At 42.2% G+C, this 22,165-nt stretch overlaps 1 protein-coding gene across 2 annotated transcripts in view; it reads left to right on the top strand.

The window, feature by feature from the left end:
* Positions 1 to 22,165, top strand: part of USP9X (ubiquitin specific peptidase 9 X-linked) — a 227,155-nt gene that overhangs the window by 99,074 nt on the left and 105,916 nt on the right. For both annotated transcript variants that reach the window (XM_045002691.1, XM_045002690.1), the window contains exons 15-16: positions 13,403 to 13,490; positions 21,386 to 21,728. In XM_045002691.1, the coding sequence (XP_044858626.1) occupies positions 13,403 to 13,490; positions 21,386 to 21,728 (431 nt within the window). The remainder of the gene's footprint in view (positions 1 to 13,402; positions 13,491 to 21,385; positions 21,729 to 22,165) is intronic.

Raw genomic sequence — 22,165 nt, 5'->3', positions numbered from 1 at the left:
CTGAGAGCCAGTAGCCCACTGGTTGTCATAATCATTTTGAAATGAATGTATGGATAATATTTAATGAGTTATGTACCTATACTGAAAAATATTATCAAAGCCTTGAAGTCAAGGCATGTAAACAGGAGGTGACATACCTCAGATCGGTTTTTTCCGGGCCGGGAGTAATAGACACTTATGTCCCTGGCTTGTCATAGTGTTTCATCCCGTTCACAATATAGGTCTATTTGCATACTGAACCAAAATGCTAATCAAGAGATGATGAAATCTTTGAGAGAGGACGTTTACAGGAAGAAATAAAACAGCAGGAGGGGATCCTTTTACAAGTAAAGACAATGGATTTGGGGGATATATTTGGGGAGGGGTGAGGTAGAGGTATCCTTATCGGTTTCCACTGAGGAGGCCAGAGGATACAACCCTGGATACTCCTGGGAAGCATAACATGAAAGTCAGCACTGCCAGTAGTGGGTGCTCCCATTCGGACTCTTGACTGTGCCGAGGGTTTCCCCCAAATAACGTCAATGATGGCAGCTCACTTTTGCTGGCAGGTGGCAGCCGTGTGTCCTTACTTGGATGATTGGCTTCTAAAAGGATGATCTATCTTACCAGGAAACTTGGAAAGCAACTGCTATGCTTCTGGACCTGTTTGAGAAGCTGGGTCTCAGGGTGAACCTGGAGAAGTCTACCCTGGCACCAACACAGATCTAGTTCATTGGGGCAAAGCTGGATGCTGTGTCAGCTGGGTTGTACTTACTTAAACAACGGTTTTCTAGGCATTTGTGAACTCATGCAGCAAAACTGGATAAGCACCTGGATGTCTGTGAGATCTTGCCTGGCCCTTTGAGTCATATGACTGCAGGTTCCTGTGAGTGTGTTGATGGGCTATGTACACCGGGGTACATGCAGTCTTGACTTGCCAGTCTTGGTTCTCCAAAAGGTTCTGGACTCCCTTGCCTGATGGGAGGACAAAGGAAAGGGGTGTGTGTGTGTGTGCGTGCGTGTGCATTCTATTCAGTTCCCTGAGGACAGGAAATACAGACTGCACATGCTGTCCTCATTGGTTGGGGGGCCCATATAGTGGGACAGGTAGCATAAGAGACATGGTTCACTCAGGAGTCTATGCTCCACATTATGTTGGACTTCAGAGCAGTCACGCTGACCTGTGAACAGTTCCTCTCTCTCATTCACGTCCAGCCAGTCCAGGTATGATTAGACAAGAAGACGTGGTGCTTTCCATTAACAAGCAGAGAGGGGCATGCTCTTCATAACTCATGCATATCTTTGCAAAGTGCTCTGACCACCCTCCATCTGCCAGGGGTTCAGAACATCCTAAGCAGATATGTCTCCAGAGAGTACAGGTGTGAGCTTTGTGGCCAGACTCTACTTGGAAGTATTTCAGGTGTGGGGTAGCCCGGTCACAGATTTCTTTGTGTCAGGCATGTACAAAAAGTGCAAGAAATTCTGCTCCAGAGTGGGTCGTGGTCTGGGCGTGCTGGGCAACACTTTCCCCATATGATGGTCAGAGGCTGTATGTGTTTCCCCGATCCCTTTGTTACTGAGGGTACTAAGGAAAGTCAGGCAAGACAAGACATGAGCTATTTTTCATAGCGCTGAGTTGGGCCCATATTGTTGCAACTATATCTACTATATGTTTTCACACCATCATGATCCTATAGTCTGACAACCTGCACATTACAGGCCACAGAACCTCACCTGCAGACTCCTGTAGTAGACCCGTAACTTCTGTCTGAGTCAGAGATTTTCAAATAGTTGTTTAAAGACTTCATAGGACTTCGGGCACCTACCTCTTTTAAGAGGGATGCTTCTTGTGAATCACCTGAAATGTACTACATGGAGGGACAAGTACTTGAGTAACCTTTCCTCCTTGTAATAACTGGAGTTTTTCAAGATGTCTGTACGTGTTGGCACCTGCCCTCCAGCCTCGGTTCCCTTAGTTGGGCCTATAAGTGGAGAAGGAACTAAAATGGCAGTAGTCTAGCAGCCCCCTTTATACCCTTGGCGTGTTGCACAAGGAAAGTGGGAAGCGCGTCCATGGACCAAATGGAAATTGCTAGGGAAAATTCCCTGATCCCATGCACATTGAGTGTAAGCCCAGCCAGAAGGGCACTTACATGTAGGGACAACACATCTCAAAGAGCTCCAGTTACTACAAGCTGAGTAATCTTTCTTCATTAGTTTTGAATTTGTTACCTTTACATTCCATTGACAGTCTCTTGTTCTTGTGTTATGAGATGAAGAACAGAACTGTCTCTTTTTTCATATCCCTTCTTATTTGTCTCCTTACTAAGGTGAACTACCCCAGTCTTTTCAATCTCTTTTCACATGAGTATTTTCCATGCCCCTAATCCTTCTTGTTACCCTTCTTTAACCCCCTCTGCAATATCCTTTTTGAGGTGAGGTAACCAATATTGCACACTATCTTCTAGATGAGAAGTCACCATTGATTTACATACGGACATAAGTTTCCATATTACTCTGTTCCTTATACACACTAACATTTTTTTCACTGTATATTGAGTGAAGGTGGTTGTTCAGCTGTCCATGGTAACATCTAGATCCCTTTCTAGACTTGATACAATTAATTTAGAGCCTTTTACTGTGACTGAGTACTTCTCATTTTCCTTCCAATGTACATTACTTTGTATTTTTCAACATTGAACTTTACTTGCCATTATTTAGCCCATTCACTTAGCTTGGTTAGGTCTCTCTGAAGTTCCTCAGTTTCCTCTGAATTTGACTAACTTTGTGTCATCTGTAGATTTTATTATCTCACTGCTCACTTCCCCTTTCCCAGCCATTTAATATATTAATCTGATTAACAAGTGGACCTAACATAGACCTAAACTGCTGAGCTTCAGTTCATCTGCACATTTGACACCCATCAGCTCAGGATTAAACAAAGACTATGAATGGCTTGCCAACTACAAAACCAGTTTCTCCTCCCTTGGTTTTCACACCTCAACTGTTAGAAGAGGGCCTCATCCTCCCTGATTGAACTAACCTCATTATCTCCAGCCTGCTTCTTGCTTGCATATATATACACCTGCCCCTGGAAATTTCCACTACATGCATCCGACAAAGTGGGTATTCACCCACGAAAGCTCATGCTCCAAAACTTCTGTTAGTCTATAAGGTGCCACAGGACTCTTTGCTGCATGGACACTTGAGGCACCCTGCTATTCAATTTTTATAATGGCAAAAGGTTGACCATTTATTCCCACACTTTTGGTTTCCTGCTCTTGGCCAGTTCTTGATCCATGAGAAATACATGGTGATTAGTTTCTTTTGAGGAACCTTCTGAGGCCTTTTGAAAGTTGAAATAAATTAACCAGTTCTTTGAGTGCTTGTTCATTTCAGTTCCATTCTAGGTGTGTGCCTGTGCACGTGCGCAGTCATCGGAGATGTTTGCCTTAGTGGTATCTGTAGGGTTGGCAGTGGCGTCCCCTTCCGTGCCACGCTCATGTGTCAGTATATCAGGTGCCGCCAGCCCTACGCGCTCTCGGTTCTTTCTTAATGCCAGTAGTGATTAGTCGGAGTGCCTTTCCTTGCGTAGCAAGGGCTAGCGGTTTTTCATTTTTACTGACTTCGAGCCTTAGGGCCTTGTAAATAGCTTGTTTATAGTAGTTAATGTTAAGTAGTTTAAGTGTAGTTGTAGTTAGAAATTAGAGTCCCAGCGGGGCATGCCCCGGTCTCCCGGGTTTAAGCCCCGCGTGGACTGTAACAGGCCTACGCTTGTAAGTGACCAAAATAGTAGCTGCCTCAAGTGCTTGGGGGGAATCTCACATGAGAGATAAGTGTTGTATTTGTAAAAACTTCCAGCCTCTCTCACAGAGCGGGATATTCGTTCATGGTCTCTCCTCAAGGAGGCCACCCTTCATCCGGCTTCTGTGCCATCCTGCCAGGACTCTCGGAGTACCTCGGCCTTGATGTGCAGTGCGCCCTGGCACCAGTCTCTGCCTAGCACTGTTCCCTGTCACTGGCGGCCAAAAAGAAGGCGAGCGAGCACCGCTCTTTGGCACCAGGCAAGAAGGGCAATAGGCAAGGGACCCACTTTGGGCCACCTCGCTACTCTGGAGCTACGGGTTCGTGCCTCCCCGGTCAGGGCCTTTAGCCCCTTAAAAGTCCATGACTGACTCCTGGGAGCGACATGGGACCTAAACCCCTGACCCACTGACACCTTCAGAAGCTCCGCCGGCTCTAAGAGAGTTAAGGTCTCTGCCCATAACTACAATGCAGCACGTGCCACAGGAATTGGCAAAGGCTCCCCACGAGGGCAAACTAGCCACTAAGACCCTTCAGGGGGCAGTGGAGCGCCACCAATTCCCCCGAGATGAAGTAGCACTCTCCACCTCCGAGTCGCAGATCGCCGGAGTTGCAGGACAGATCCTCTGGGCTTGCTTTTGATCACCACCATCGCGATTACAGTCCCCACCGTCTCGACACGGATCACCTAGAGGGAGACGGTCTCCATACTACCGGGACCGTTCACCCTGCTGCCAGTTGTCCTCTCAGTGCAGATCCTGGTTGCCTATCCCGTGGGAGTGCTATCTGTCATGGCACCGGTCCCCTCGCTCTGGCATCATCTCAGAAGGCGTCAGTCAGCAGACACAGGTATTGACAGCCCCATCATGGTTGGGGGGTCTGATGTATGCCTTCCCACCAGTGCTATTGATCTTCACAGAGTCCTCGTGAAGATCAAACAGGACATGGCTAAGGTTATCTTGATAGTCCCTGAGTGGCCTCTCCAATACTGGTTCGGCACGCTGTTGGAAATTTCGGTAGCCGCTCCACTGCAGCTACCTCTCCGGCTGGACCAGCTGTTCCAGGACTACCTGAACCTGGAGGTGTTGCACTTGTTGGTGTGGCTGCTGCGTGGCTGAATGTGGAATAGCAGGAGTGCTCGGCCTGTGTTCAACAGGTCTTGGTGGGTAGCAGAAAGTCTTCCACCAGAGCAACTTACCTGGCCAAGTGGGAAAGGTTAATGTGGCTGGGCTTCGGAACAATGTGTTCAGGCTGAGCAGTTCTCGTTGCAGGTGATCCTGGATTACCTTCTGCACCTCAAACTTCAGAGCTTGTCCCTGCCATCGATCAGGGTCCACCTGGCAGCTATTTCGGCTTTCCACCCTCCGTTCCAAGGCAGGTCGGTCTTTGTTCATGATGTGACGGCCCGGTTCTTGAGAGGTTTGGAGCATCTCTACCCTCACATCCGGGACCCTGTTCCTCCATGGGAGTTGAATCTCGTGCTGTCGAGACTCATGGGGCCTCCCGCCTAAACTCCGGCTTTCTGTTTTTCTTCTCTTTCTCTCCTGGAAGGTTTCGTTCCTAGTTGCAGTTACGTCTGCCCACAGGGTGTCTGAGATCATGGTGTTTACTTCAGAACTACCCTATATGGTCCAGTTGTGGCTGCACCTGGTGTTCCTGCCCAACGTAGTTTTCCAGATTCATACCGGCCAGAACATACACATACCGGTAGTCTTCCCAAAGCCCCATAAAGCTGAAGAGGAATGCAGGTTGCATGCCCTGGCTGTTAGGATGGCGTTGGCCTTGTATAGCGACAGGACAAAGCTGTTTCGCAAGTCAACACAGCTGATTGTTGCGTTGGCAGACAGGATGAAAGATTGCCCAGTTTCTGCTCAAAGGATTTTGTCCTGAATCACAGCCTGCATCCGATACTGCTACGAGCTGGTGAAAGTGCCTCCACTGGCGATAGTCAAGGTGTCCTCAACTAGAGCGCAAACGTCATCAGCAGCCTTCTTGGCTCAGGTGCCAATCTAAGAGATCTGTAGAGCTGCTACCTGGTCATCTGTCCACATGTTTGTGTCCCATTATGCACTTACTCAACGGGCCCGGAATGATGCTGGCTTTTCCAGAGCAGTGCTGCAAGATGCAAGACTGAACTCTGAGCCCACCTCCATTGACATTGCTTGTGAGTCACCAGGACTGGAATCAACATGAGCAAACACTCGAAGAAGAAAAGACGGTTACCTACTTTTTAGTAATTGTTGCTCTTTGAGATGTGTTGCTCGTGTACAATCCATTACTTGCTCTGCTGCCCCTCTGTCGGAGTTGCCTGCCAAAAGGAACTGAGAGGGCATAGGGCTGGCAGTGCCTGATATACTGATGCATAAGCGTGGCTCTCAAGGGAGCGCTACTGCCAACCCTACAGATACTACAAATGCAAAAATCTGACAATTGTGCACGTGGGTGCACATACACCTAGAATGGAATGGACATGAGCAATACATCTCAAACAACAAAAGTTATGAGAAAGGTAAGTAACCATTTTTCTCCTCTATTCACTGCTTTATTCTGATGTATAAAGAATTTTAATATTCGTGAAACATGATTTGCTGGTGTCATGATCTTCTGGATGTTTTGTTAATGTATATTTACTCCTGGGAGAATTCTGCGCTAAGTCTCCCTGCAGATTCTCTTTTCTTTCTGCAGAAAATGGTTTCTGTGGGGAAGCAAAGAGAAGCTGCACCAGTGTTCACTCACCCCCTCCCCGGGCTCCTCTGTTTGGGCAGCCTAGGGAGAGGTAAATCACGGGGGTGGAGGGTGTCAAAGTTAAACTCAGGACTCAGTTTGTCAGACCACTCTGTTTTATTAGCACAGCACTCTGCTAATAACACCCAGATAATGTGAGCACCATGCAAGACCCACACTACCTCAGTTTATACAGATAAAAAGGGAGCGAACTTGACAAGATAACAAAGGGAGCAGAACTGACAAGTTTACCGGAGGCTAGACTTACATAGTTAATTTCCTTACTAATTTACCAATCTCAGGCTAATGGTTTCACCATTAGCTTAAGTGGACTCATTGTTTATGCCTTAATGTTTCTTTTCCTGACACCTGTATTTTAACATTCCTTACTTTTGCTTAAAGGTACATACAGCATTTCTTTAATCCTTTCTATTTTTACAATATAATTCATTCTACTTTCACAAGGGGTGTGTGTGTCTGGGGGTGCCTTGGCCACCCAAGGATATTAGTCTCAGCTGGGCGGGGAGGGGTGGGGTAGTAGGATGATGGTGACTTGTTGTTTAATTTATCAATTTGTTCCAAAATCTCCTCTAATGATACCTCAATCTGGGACAGTTCCTCAGATCTGTCACCTAAAAAGAGTGGCTCCGGTTTGGGAATCTCCCTCACATCCTCAGCCGTGAAGAATGACGCAAAGAATTCACTTAGCTTCTCTGCAATGGCCTGATTGTCCTTGAATACTCCTTTAGCACCTTGATCATCCAGTGGCCCCACTGGTTGTTTAGCAGGCTTCCTGCTTCTAACATACTTAAATAAATAAATAAATAAAAATTGCTATTACTTTTTGACTCTTTGGTTAACTGTTCCTCAGATTCTTTTTTGGCCTTCTTAATTGTATTTTTACACTTCATTTGTCAGTATTTATGCTCTTTTCTATTTTCCTCTCTAGGATTTAACTTCCACTTTTTAAAGGATGCCTTTTTGCCTCACTGCTTTTTACTTTGTTTAGCCATGGTGACTCTGTTTTGGTTCTCTTATTATGTTTTTTTAAATTTGGAGGTATATATTTAAGTTGAGCCTCTATTATGGTGTTTTTAAAAAGTTTCCATGCAGCTTGCAGAGATTTCACTTTTGGCACCGTACCCCCTTTAATTTCTTTTTAACTAACCTCTTCATTTTTGTGTAGTTCCCCTTTCTGAAATTAAATGCTATATTAAATGTGATTAAATGCAATAATATAATCACACCATTTTCAATTATTTTGATAATTTATTTCAAAATACTCATCAGCAGATAATTGAAAATGATTATATTGTGTTATTTTCACAAATATGCATAATTTTGAAGAGTTTTAAAATACCGTGCATAGAATTTTTATTTTTTTGTCGCAGCATTTTTAACTTTTGGCATAGAATTCCCTCGAGAGTAATATATAATTATTTCAACATGTTTACTGGGCAAATATGTATTACCTACTAGTCTGTAAGTCCTCTGGCCACTCCTCAAGCCTTTATAAAATATAGGTACAGCATTTATGGTCATCCAGATCTCTGGTAAAATATCTTTTTGCACATTTTTGGTAGTAGCTCAGCCATTTTATTCTTGATCTTCTTTAGAACTCCTGGATGTATACTGAGACATTAGTATGTTCTAGCACATCTCCTTCTGACACCTCAATCTCTGACAGTACCTTATCTTTATTATTGGAAAAGAATAAGTCTATGGTAGGTATTTCCCCAACATTCTCTTTGGTGAAGGCTGAGTGAAAGAGATAATTTAGCTCCTCAGCAATGTCCTTGTCTTCCTTAATTGCTCCCTGGTGATCTAGCAGACTCTCAAATTCTTTTCCAGGTTTCCCGCTTCTGATGTAGTTAAAGAATTTCTTCACTTTTGTGTCTTTTAATTATATGACCTTCAACATTCATTTTAGTCCTCCTGATTTTCCCCTTACATATTGCTTGCTGTATTTATACTTCTGTTTAGGCTTCACTATGGTTAGATTTCTAAATTTTGAAGGATTTCTCTTTGGCTTGAATAGTTTCTCTAAATTTATCTTTTAGCCATATTGAATTACTACCTGCTTTCCTGGTTCCCTTTTTATTCATTGGTACACATGCCCTCTGAGACTTTACAACTAAGAATTCTACTTCCTTTTGTTTTGTTTTTTGTTTTGATCTAAATTTTTCATGTTCCTTAGCATTTTCTTCTGTCATGTGCCTGATGTTTACCTGGCCCTAGGGCCTTCAGTATTAGTCTGTAGCGATTCAGATAGGTGGGTTTTTTACTCCCCAACAGAGTGATTTATATTCCAGACATTTATCATTTTTTTAAATTATCAGAGTGTAAAGTTTTGCTTGAGAACCTATTTATTCTTAGTTGACTGGAAAATTAAACTTTCTAGCTGAGTTGAACTGCTGTACTAAACTGCTGAACTAAAATGCTGAGGCACAGAGGGACAGAAAGCAGAACTGAGTGGGGAAATCAAGAAAAGGAAAGAAGAGAAATTAAGGGAGAATGAAACAGAAAATGGAAACAAGGGAAACTCAGAAGAATAAAATCTTTACCTCAAGAGATTATTCCTTTTTATCTGTCAGAAGAGCTTTCTCATAAATAGCCAGTGAGACAAGGGGAAGTGTGGGAGCAATAGTGAATGTCCAAATGACTGAGCCCAAGGTAGGAAATCTGATGGTTGAATTTCAGACATGGAAAAGTGTAAATGCTGAATAAATTCTACTTACTAAATGTAACATTTCACACACCTATTCCCAGTGATAAATTTAGTAGACTGTAAAAATCACACTTTTGTATAGATTTTTTTTAATCTGCTGCTGTTACAAATAACACCTGGGATTACAATAATGGAATGGGAAAAATAGTTTTCTTTTTTAGTTTATTTTGTGTATTTGATAGTGCTCTTGTGTATATTAAGTTTCATCTGTTTGCATGGGTCTTTTACAAAGCAACAAGGTAGAGAGAGAATCCTTTTTTAAAAATAATGGAATGTGATTGTGAAACCACAGAAATTGGCAGGGACAGGTATAGTACCTGAAATTCTTGACTAAAATGACTAGTTTTTAAATTGGTGTACCTTTTTTTCACACATTCGTAGATGACTGTCTTTTCAGACAGTTCCTTTCTCCCAGTTCTGAACCATTTGCAGTATGCATTGACTGTTGGATCTATAAATTCGTTTTTTCTCCTAGAAGCAAAAGGAAATTTATTTTGTATCTTTTTACAATTCAGTAGAACCCCGTTTATATGTCTCTTCATTTTCTGGCTCTCTGTATTAACCAAACAGCCAGTGCACACAGGTCCAGAAGCAGCAATCTCTCCTGTGGCAGCTGGGTGGTGCTGCAGCCTTGCACTTACCCATTCTCCGGGTTATCTGAATTTTTGATTATCTGACGTGGCTTCCGTCCCAGTTAGATTGGATAAATGGGGTTCTGCTGTATGTGAATTGCATAGAGAGACTGGCTATCATGACATAGTTTCCCATTCTTGTCACATTTGTCAAAAGTAATCCACGTTATTTGTCAGATTTAATCCAGTTATTTCTCTGGATTATAATGAAGTTGCTATGCATTTGTGGCTAACACATGTTTAGTGGTAGCTTTTAGCTGCTCCATTCAAGGATCAGAGTCCTGTTATGATAGGCACTGTACAGAAGCATAGTAAAAAGACAGTCCTTTCATCAAAGAGCTCTGCTCTAAATGTAATCTAATTTTATGATGACCATACAGGCCCACACAAACACACCCAGTTATTTACAAAGCTAGAGGGTTCTTACAAAACCTTATTTAAATGAAAAAAAAAATTTTAAGTTAAATCTTCAACAATACCACGAACCCAAACATTATGATGGAGAATATTTACTAGGAAGTGAAATGGACTAGAAACAGGTGATACAGAAAAGTTAATACTATGAGTATAATTAAAGTATTGTCATCTATTGCTCTTTGGGGCAGGACCTGTCTATCTGAGGTTTTTACAGTGTCTAAAATGATAGTGCATTAATTCCTGACGGGGGCATTTATATTCTAGCACAATAGAGTTAATAGCAACAGTACTATTAGAGTACCACCAGAGATCATGGCCCTGTTTATGTTTAGTGACCGCAGAAACCCGTGGTAAGAAAGTCATTGCTATAAAGATCTTACAGTCTATAAAGAAAAAACATACAAAGGGTTGGAGAAAGGGAGAATAATACTTTCTATTTTACACATGACAAACCGAGTCAGAGATTAAGTGACTTGCCTGCAGTCACAGGAAATCTGTGGCAGAGCTGGCAATTGTATCCAAGTCTTCTAAGACCCAGGCTCGTGCTTTAACCACAAGTCCATCCTCCGTTATTTTAACCATTTATACCTCTTATTTTTTTCCACTGCAGCTTGGATAACTTTATGAAAAGCAGCAAATAGTATCATAAATGGTGAAAAATAAATTTAGTTTTTCAAATTTTACTTTTAGTAATCTTAAGTGTTAGTAACTGAGGAAGTGGCATTATTTTCTTTAAATGTGTATATATAGACTTCCTTTTAATTTAATGATTTGTGAATTTACTACTCGGAGACTTATATCTATATACAGTAGCAGGTCAATGATGAGTTCAAGCCAGCAGTACACTAATAATTAATAAGCACAATTAGTACTTCACATGCTGACTCAAACCTTTTTTCAAAGAAGAAAAGACTTAATGGAAGCAGAGGAACCAGAATCACATTGACAGGTTTTTTAGGAGATGGAACTAGATGCAGTCTATTACACAAGCTGGGTTTCTTCGTGGAAGACTGCATTTTTAGAGGTTGTCTACATGAGGAAATAGCCCAGAATAGGTATTATGCAGTAGCTATTTCACACTAGCTTACCACGTGGACACTTATTCTGCAGTAGGAGACCCTATGTGCTATTTAGCTTTAATCCATTTTGGAAGTGCAGCTGTAATATAGAGAAGTGGATTAAGTGGATAATACTTAGGAAATGGGTTGTTAAACTCACAAAGGCAGTTTTAGTGTGGAATAGGTGTCCATGTGCTGAGTTAGTGTGGGTTATTGTGCTTTTAAATTCATACGCTAGCATATTTTGCAGTAGCTTTCCTGTGTATACAGGCCCTTAGAAGGTCCAAGTTCCACCCGTGCTCATTATGGGATTTGAAAGGGTCTGGCTGATAGCAGTATGGGTAAAGCGTTACTCTTTTTATTATTATTAATGGAGCACTTTATTCAGAGAAGGAATCAACCTCTAGTCATGTATAACACTATAGATCACTTGGAATGGGGCACTAGTTGAGTGGAATTTACTTACAGGTAAACTCTAATATAACGGAATTTATCAATATTTGTCAGAAGCACCAGATATTCTCTGGTCCTCTATTAAAGTACTAACTGGCTCATTTACTACTTTAAAAAATCACATAACATCATTAAAAAAACGAGGAGTCTGTGGCACCTTAGAGACTAACAAATTTATTTGAGCGTAGTTACTTTTCCAAGAAAAAAATGAGTAGTGTTCATCTTGAGTGAAAATCTAAATGATTTGGAGCGTAATTTGCTGTCTGATACTTACAAAATGCTTTAATTTTTTCAGTGTGGTAATTCAAATAGAATGTTTTTATGAAACTTTATGTACAAGCACAAACACATGAATTCATTTCTGGGCTGAGATCAAGGATGAGAAAAATTTGAGTCGAAAAGTTATCTTTACTAGATTGGATTGAAATTAGGGATTTGAAATGGAAGTATTATTTCCACTTAAATGATTTACTATCATACTATGAGATTGTAAACTATTAATGATTAGTATAATTAGTTGTTACTGTAAATCTTCCTGAAGTTTTCAGATATAACACTGCAGCTCAGATCTTTCTTCCTGGTTTTGTGTCACAATGAAACCATGTTGTATTATAGCTGCACTTATAGCATATACATATGCAGAAATAAAACTTAGTGGATAAGATATGACAAAGATATGAGAAGAACCAGTTTGCTAAATCTTGCAGGAGGAAAAACCCCAAAATATATAACTTGGCTTGATAAAAGATAGGTCACGCTCTCTCTACACACACTCTTTGTAGCTTTGACTTTTGACTCATTACTAACAATAAAGTTGAAAAAACTTGCATCACAATAAAAGGGTTAGAAATACTAATTCTATGTATAACAACATCTTAACTGCTAATAAATATTGTTCTGTCCTATCTTGAAATTACCAGTTTATGACTAAGTATCTACATTTGAGTAAAAAACTGGTTCATCAATATAAAGATTGCATTGGATAGCGGTCATGCCTCTTCTCCCTCCCTACTTCCTAAACCCCTGATGTGATGTCAAATGTATATGGTAGCTTTAAAGAAACATTACCATAGTTGGTATCTCCAATATATAACCCATCTTTAAAACAAACCACTTTTTAAAGTGATATAATTCTGGAAAAAAATCTTGCCACAATGAAGGCTGGTTACAGTATTGTTAAAATTTCAACATTGCTGGGTAACCTATCAACCATATATCCAGTATACAGGATTTCTTCTCTGCTTACTTTGTTTTTCAAAGAAATAAGAGTTTGAAAGATGGAGAAATTCAGCTGTCCGAGTAAGCAGAATGCAGTATTCTTGAATATTTTAATATTCTGTTCATAATAAAAGACAAGCCTACACATCTGCAAGCAAAAATACAGTTGGTGGATCTAATCGTAGGCCAAGCATCTTTGAAGGTGTCTATCTTAATTTAATCTTTAATTGATTATGAGCAGGTCTCTAAAGATTGTTTTATTACAGATTTATGAATCACTTTTGTTAAAATTGGTTTGGTTCGCTGCAGAGCAACAAGACTTAAGTATTCCTTAAAATCAGCATCTGTTTTCTATATGTATTGCTTAATAAAACTTCTTAAATTTGCAGAGCATGGAGAGTATGATCCACAAACTGTAAGACCAGGAAGTAGATACAGTCATGTGCAAGAAGTACAGGAGCGACTTAACTTCCTACGGTTAGTTTCGAGTAACTTCAGTCATTTTCTCTAGAAGGCAAACAAATTAATAACTTAAACTTCTGAAATGGAAAGAAACAATTATATTGAACTTTTTGTTTCTTTTGTACAGTTCCAGCTTATTGTATGGCATTATCATTTAATTCCAGGACATCAAGATACCAAAATAAAGTAAAATGCTGGAGTTCTTGGATTTGAAAGCAGTTATAGTTATTAGAATAGCCAAGTGTGTGTTGGGGGCTGTATACAATAAGATGTAATCCCTCCCCCACAGAACTTACAATATAGGGCCTTGATTGTGCACTAAAATTTGTGCTGGCACACCACAGTGCTTGTTCCAAGTCCCACTGACTTAAAGAGGCTCTTTGTGGGTGGTGGGCTGCACCTCTGTGCATATCAGGTTAGGATCATGGCTTAATATTAGACATGTCACAACCACTGAAGGTAACACACAGTGCAGCAATAAACTCTTGGATACTTAGCCATTAGCATATGCATATGCCTAAAATAAACCTTTTAAAATGATTGACTTACTGTGAGCAACATGGAAAAAGTGAGTCTTCAGAAGGGATTTAAATAAAGAAAATTATGTTTGGATTTTATAACAACCATCTGATAGTTCTTGAATAAAGTAAAAAGAAAAAGGATTTAGGAAGAGAATTATTTGCCCCAGAATGATACTACTTGAAACTTGTCAAGTTTTTAGTTTGGACATAACAGTATTCTTTCACAGTTTATCTTCCTCAGTATATTTATTGTTATCCTTGTGGATGTATCATTCTTCCATTTGTCTGGTCCTAAATTTTTTTAAACTCATTCTTTAATGCAGATTCATATTACAACTTTGAATTTCACTCAGAACTGATTATAAATTAAACTAAATAGTACTTTGAGTAATGGGTCCTATTGTATTCCACTGAGGGTGCGTTTACGCATGTGTGCCATGCATCCGGAGCCATAGAGTTTGGAAGTACTAGTGTCCATTGGTCCATGCATGAGCCCTTCCTTCACCTCATGGTTTTGTCCAAGATTATAAAGGGCTGGACAGACCAATTGCATCCCCAGTTCCGTCTCATCACTGCATGGTCTGAATCCAAGTTGGAGTTGCTAGTGTCCTCTCGTCTGACACACTTTAAAAAAAAAAAAAAAGTTTCAGAATTGTATATAGTTAGTTTACTTCTACTGTTTATTGTTTGTTTTTGTTTAAACATTGTGTAGTTTTAGTAGGACTGGGAGTTCAGGGGAATCTGTTTACTGGTCCCACCAGCTTCCACACTCGGGTACTGGATTATGCCAGAGATTTCAGGATTCAAGATCTGCATTTCCTGCCTGCATTCGTTTTTGGTCAGCAACTTGCCCCAATGCTGCCTCTACTGCTTGAGAGAAGTCCACATTTCATCCAGGTGCAGTATCTGCTGGTCCTTACCAAGCCATACCTGAGAAGGCTGGGCTCTCCACCTCAAGAAGCACCTCATGGAAATTGCCATGAGGCCTCAGTCGGACCCGGGTTAGGGTTATGGACCCTGTGCTGGGGCCTAGTCGGGACGTAAGGAAGTATGTGTATAAGCATGCAGTAAGTCTTCCTCCAAAACAAAGAAGGATGATACACCTCCCATGAGTTGCAGCCACAGAGAGGCTGCACATTCCAAGGCATACAAACATGACAAAAAATCACGCAGACTGGCAGACCCGCTGGTACCGAGCACCGAGACCCGCATGCACTCAGTTTTGGCTACGGAATGGGTACCATTTAATGCTGGGGTGATGGGAGAGAGAACCAGAGCCACATGAGCAGTTTGTCCTAAGGGAACCAAGATCTCCATGCTTTCCTCTGCAAACCGCACCTAGGGAAGTCCGATCTCCTATGTGGGACTTGCCAAAGTCCGGTCATGCTTTGACTCTCATTCTCCGGTGGTTTACACGCTTCTGCCGTCTCCAGTGGTACCACCATTGGAACCAGGATCTGAGTTCTCATCTTTGGAGGATTCTGATGGAGTACAAGGGCCGACAGTTCCCTACCGCTAATACGAGTATCTGAAAGGATCACCCGTGGTGTGGCAATACCCTCTTTTCCATCAACAGGGAAGTTGCTGGTTGCCCTCCCCATGGGGCCCTCTGCAACATATTCCGGATCCATCTTGCTGGACCTATTGGGGATTCTAGCCCCAGTACCCACCCTGAGAACCCTGGTGAGGGAGGCATTGCCCATCCCTGCTTATGACGCCCTTGACCAGGCACTTCAAACTGGTTATGGAGACAAACCACTCAGCCGTGTTCCACCGGAGCAAGATTGTTTGCTTCCCATTGTCCTCTCCAGATGCTGCAGCAACTTCAGCCTCCACCTTGCTTCCAGATGACTTTCAGCAATTCCAAGAGTTCTTGCGAACAGTGGAAGACAAGCATCATATTCCACTGGAGGAAGTACAAGACAGGTAGCACCAGCTCCTGAACATCCTTTATTTCTTGCTACTGAGCAGGGTTGCTCTACTGATCAGCGATGCCATTCTCCAACCAGCCCGAACAGTTTGGCAAACCCTGGCCACTTGCAGTCCTACCCCCAGAGGGGCAGACCAGGAGATACTGTGCACCGGTGAAGGGGTCGGAGTTACTTTTTTTATACCCCTACCCAATTCCCTCCTGGTACAGGCAGCAATGGAATGGTCCAGGCAGCAACATCTGTGCTCTACCCCAACAGATGAGGGTAAAAGCTTAGACCTTCTGGGAAGCAAGGTCTTCTCTTCAGCAAGCCTCCAGTTTTGTATTTCAAACTGCCAGGCCTTGTTGATCAAATATGACTTCCTTAACTATGGTAAATTGGAGGACTTTATTGCAAAGCTTCTTCAGCAAGATGGAGCATGTTTCCAGTCTGTCCTGGAGTAGGACAAGCTGGTGGCTAGAACAGCACTACAGTCAGCCGTGGATGCTGCAGATCTCATCACACTTGATGGCCATGGCCATAGTCATGCAGAGAGAATCATGGCTGCACTCCATCTGGTTTCCCCAGAGAGGTGCAGAATACCACTGAGGGCCTTTCTTTTGATGAATCACACCTGTTTAATAAGACGGATGATTCCCTCAGGGATGCCAGTGTTACACTTTGATCACTGGGTATCTATCCACCTGCCCCAAGTGGAAATTCTACCACCTGCTGCCTACATAGTGATTCAGGAACCCCCATTTCTTCCACCAGAGGCCATATGAACTGCCTCGTAAGTGCCAGAAGACCCTATGACCCCGCCCTCCAGGCCTACCTTCATCCTCTCATGTTCAAACTGATCAGAAACAATATTTTTGAGTGCCACTGGAGAGCTGTCAACCACCATGCCTACTACCATGCAACCAACCCACCCTCTTTGGGCGTCGTCTAGCACTCTTATTACTATCCTGGAGCTCAATAACAGCTGACAAGTTGGTCCTGGATGTCATCCACTATGGCTATACAGTCCAGTTCACCACGCTGCCTCATCCACATCCTGCATCCTGATCCCTTTCCAGGGACCACTCATGACAGGATCTTGGCACTAGAAGTAGACACCTTACTGCAAAGAGGAGGGATAGAGCACGTTCCTCCGAACTATCAGGGCACGGTGTTCTATTAGACGTGGGGCTTGTCTTCACTACCGGGGTAAGTTGACCTAAGTTACTCTACTCCAACTATGCAAATAACGTAGATGGAGTCGACATAGCTTATGTTGACTTACCCCGGTGTCTTAATTGTGCTGCGTCAACGGGAGACGCTCTCCGGTCGACTTCCCTTACTCTTCTCTTAGAAGTGGAGTACCAGAGAGCGCTCTGCTATTGACCATTGCTATTGCTATTGCTCTGCCATCAATGTAGCAGGTTTTCAGTAGACCCACTAAATTGACCCTGCTGCATTGATTGCAGCAGCGTTGATCTCCCTATAGTGCAGACCAGCCCTTACTTTTTGGTAGATAAGAAGGGGAGGTGGAGGCTTATCCTGGATCTCCGTAACTTCAGCCGCTTTATCCACAAGCCCAAGTTTCGCCTTAGCCATCATACCATCTCTAGGAAAAGGCAGGCGGTTTATGGCTCTCAGTATGCAGGACGCCTATTTTTACATAGACATCATCCAGCCCACAGAGATTCCTGAGGTTCATGGTGGGTCTTTAGCATTTTCAGTACAGGGTCCTTCCTTTTGGACTCAACACTGCTCCCTGAGTCTTCACCAAAGTTTTCTCTGTCACCTCCTATGCTCGGGAGTCCTTATTTTCCCCTATTTTGACGATTGGCTGCTAGCAGCATGATACAGAGATGAAGCTTGAATCTCAACTTCCATGTGGCTCTGACTCTTTTCTTCCATGGAAGTCAGCATCAACATGGAAAAATCAACTGTGATTCCCACACAGTCCTTAGACTACATAAGGGCCTCTGCAACTTGGTCACAGCCTGATCTTACTTACCAAGGGACACATTCCAGACCCTGTAGGAATTCGTTCTCCGGGTAGTCAACAGTTCGTCTGTCCCAGTCAGAACTTGCTTATCCCTTCTTGGCCACATGGTAGTCTGCATGTACATCACTACCGTTGCAGTCTACAGATGTGGCCTCTGAGAGTCTACTTACCTACGCGACATGCTATGGACCTTATGCTGGCAGTCCGTCTCTCTTCCTTCCAGTGGTGGACAGACCCACAGCAGGTTTGTACAGGGAGCCCCTTTATCCCATCCTCCCTGGACAGAAGGCTCATCAGACACATCCCTCACAGGATGGGGAACACACATTGAAGAACACATGACACAAGGTACGTGGAACCTTTGGGATACCAGGATGCACATCAACGTTCTGGAATTCTGGACGGTACGACAAGTGTGTCAAGCATTTCTGTTTTCCATTCACTCCCATCATGAACTTAACAGCAATACCATTGTTTATTACATCAGTAAACAAGGGGGTACAAGGTTGACTGCTCTGTGCAGGGAAGTGGCCAATCTATGGGATTGGTGCATTGCCCACAAGATGCTGTTGTCGGCAGCCTCTCTTCCAGGGACTCAGAATGTAATTGCAGACTCAGCTGAAGAGTGGGAGCTTCACAGCTCCATAGTAAATGACATCTTCAGCCAATGGGGGATGCCGACCAGACCCTTTTGCCTCCCACGTCAACAACTGATGCAGCACATACTGCTCAAAAGGGGGGTGTCGTTATCCACTCTCAAGGTGATGTTTTTATCCTCCGCTGGTTGGACCAGATCAACTACACCTTCCCCCCCTCCCTTCCACTCCTCCCACAAGTCCTCCACAGGATCAGGGAGGAGAGGGCCACTGTCATTCTGATCACCCTGTTCTGGTCATGGCGATTTTGGTTTCCTAATCTCCGCATGTTGGCCTGTCCTTTGCTTTCTCAGAACTGCTTACACAACACAACAGGATCAGGCATCCTGATACAAAGATGTCACCTCAGAACTTGGTATTTGGATAGGCAGCTTCTCTAGAACAGGAGTGTTCATTGGGAGTTCGTCATCCTTTCGAGCAATAGGAAAGAGTCCATGAGATGTTTTTATCGGGTCAAGAGGAAACGCTTCACCTCCTGTGCCCAGCAGAATGGGCTTTCCCTGAAAGAAGTGGACATTCCCCTTCTTTTGGACTACCTGCTGTCCTTGAAGACGTCAGGACTCACCCTCAATTCTCTCAAGCAGCTTTCAGTGCCTTTCTCCCTCCCATGAAAGGACACTCATATTTACACATCTGTTGACTCTCAGGTTTTGGAAAGATCTCACGAGGACTTTAGCACCCGTACAACCTATTGCCTCCCAGTTGGACCTCAGCCTCGTTCTAGCTGCATTAATGAAACTGCTCTTTGAGCCATTAGCTTCATGCTCTGTCCCTCCTTTCCATGAAAGTGACCTTCCTAGAGGCTGTTAGTTTGGCGATAAGGGTAAGTGAACGTGGAGCTATGATGGCAGACCCCCCTTTCACCATGTTCCATAGGGACAAAGTCTCCCTGTGACTGCACCTCAAGTTTCTACCAAAGGTAGTATCCTGGTTTCATCTCAATCAACCCATACACTTACCTGCCTTCTTTCCAAAGCCTCACACCTCAGTGGAAGAGCGGCACCGTCACTCCCTCTGCGTTCGCAGAGCCATGACCTTCCACCTGCAGAGGACAAGACCAATCAGGAAGTTCCCTAGACTCTCTATAGCTATAGCTGAGAGGATTACGGGCTGACAATCTCCACACAAAGGATTTCCATGTGGGTGGGATTTCAGGGTCATTACGTTCTATCAGTTGTTGGGACTGCCTCCACACCTCGGGGTGAGAGCCCATTTCAGAAGAGCCAAGGCATTGACTATGGCCATCCTCCACACATATATAGGGCAGCCATGTGGCATTTGGTACATACCTTCACACCACACTACACCTTGGTGCAGGACTATGGACTCTGCAATGGATGTCTCATTCGGCATGGTTGTCCTCTGTTCAACCATTCCATCCTCTTTCTTGCACCCTCTTCTGAATTAAATACTGCTTGTTAATCACCCTCAGTGGAATATAACCGGGACCATCACTCAAAGAAGAGGCAGTTACTTACCTGTAACTGGAGGTTCTTTGAGATGTGTGGTCCCTATCTGTATTCCACTTCTCACTCTCCTTCCCTGCTCTGCGGATCTGTTTGATTGGTTGTGCAGAAGGAACTGGAGACACTGTTGGTCCACATTACCCTTTATTGCCTCAGATGAAACCATGAGGCAAAGCAAGGCGCGTGTGCAGAATAACAGACATGACTATTTTCAAATTCCCTGGCTCCATATACCCACCCTCACAGGAATACAGAGAGGGACCACTCGTCTCAGAAAACCTCCAGTTACAGGTAAGTAATCTCTTATTAAATAGTTATTTTATCAAAAATTGGGGGCTAACTCCTGGCCACCAATCTTTAAACAATTATCATTCTCTCATATTCTAATAGTTACATTATATTTTTTCTTGAAATTTGGCAATGATTTTGTTATGTATATAATTGAATAATATTGCAAAATTTATAATTGCATGTCATAATATACTATAAATACAAGGTTTATGATTTGCACTAACGATTTTGTTACACTTTAGTCCTTTATTTCTTTCACATACAATCAGAGTATATTACTTTGATCCATATATAACTGTTTCTTGAAGAATATAATCTGTGTATTTTCTTGAAATGTTCTTAAAAGAATTAGGGTTATCTTTCACACAGATGTACTGTAAAATTACAAACTTCTCCAAGACCTTTCTTGGAATTAAAGGATGCATGAAGAGTAATTCTGTCTTATTTTCTGGACTGTGAATGAAGTACTATAGAATTTCACTAAAGATTTCAGAGAAGTTTATCAATTTATTGTAATATTAAAGTAAATTTAAAACTTCAACGAGCCCATTTCCCACTTTCACTTCCTACCTCCAATCTCATATCAATTACTCAATCCATTGTAATTTTTCATTTTACTGTGTTGCATCCTCAGAATTAAGAGGGCTAAGAATGTTTAAATAATGCAATAATATGGTCGTTTAAATGTAGTTTTGCTTAATATGGAAAGAAAACCCGATTTTTTTGTCATGCATCATTTGTATAGTAATAACCTTAGTTAAATGTATTTAAAGAGATAAAAGCATGTTCAGTACTTTATAGGTAATGCATATTTTTGTCTAATCTAGTTTCCTTACATAGTTAGAATTCTGGGGCCTGCTCCTGCAAACTTTTACTCTAATGAAGACAATGGGACTACTCATGTGAGTGAGGACTGGTCATGTGAGTAAAAGTTTTCAGAATCAGGCCTATAACATATGTTATACATAGCATATAATATGAAAATAAAAAATATATATTGTTTACTGAAATTTTAGTGTCTCTACAATTTTAAGATGTCAGTGTTACTAATTGTCTTTGTTTTGCTCAAGATTTTTATTGAAGGATGGTCAGCTGTGGCTCTGTGCCCCTCAGGCGAAGCAAATATGGAAGTGTTTAGCTGAAAATGCAGTCTATCTTTGTGATCGTGAAGCCTGTTTTAAGTGGTATTCCAAACTAATGGGCGATGAACCAGATTTAGATCCTGACATTAATAAGGACTTCTTTGAAAATAATGTGCTTCAGTTGGATCCTTCCCTGTTAACAGAAAACGGAATGAAATGTTTTGAACGTTTCTTCAAAGCTGTGAACTGTCGAGAAGGGAAGTTAGTAGCGAAAAGACGAGCCTATATGATGGATGACTTGGAATTAATAGGATTAGACTACCTTTGGAGGGTAAGTACAGAAGGGGAAACATGCAAATGGCTTACTGCTCCATTTTTGTTAAAAACAAAAATGATTTAAGACTGTAACTGAATCTGTGTAGACTTAAATTACAAAAACGTAAGTGTTTTTCAAACTAACTACATGGAAATTGGCTCTTCCATTTTCCCTTCATACTCTTATGTTAGTTATTTCCCAGGGCTGAACCTTGAACTCAGAATATGACAGAGAAAGAAAAAAAGGAATTAAAAAATTGTGTATTGGTAATGTCTGTGCATGTGAGATTAAGGTTTTGCTTGTACCATAAAACCAAACCCATTTGTTTAATTTTTAAATATCTTTGACTTGTGTTGTTCATTTACCTTATGCTCTCACTCACCAGTGATTTTACTTATGAAATCACCATTTCTCCAAATGGCCAGTAGCATCTGGGGGTTAGGGAAGAAGAT

This window comes from Mauremys mutica, chromosome 1 (assembly GCF_020497125.1).
Source record: "Mauremys mutica isolate MM-2020 ecotype Southern chromosome 1, ASM2049712v1, whole genome shotgun sequence".
NCBI classification, from domain to species: Eukaryota; Metazoa; Chordata; order Testudines; family Geoemydidae; genus Mauremys; species Mauremys mutica.
This window is presented reverse-complemented; position numbering and strand designations above follow the sequence as displayed.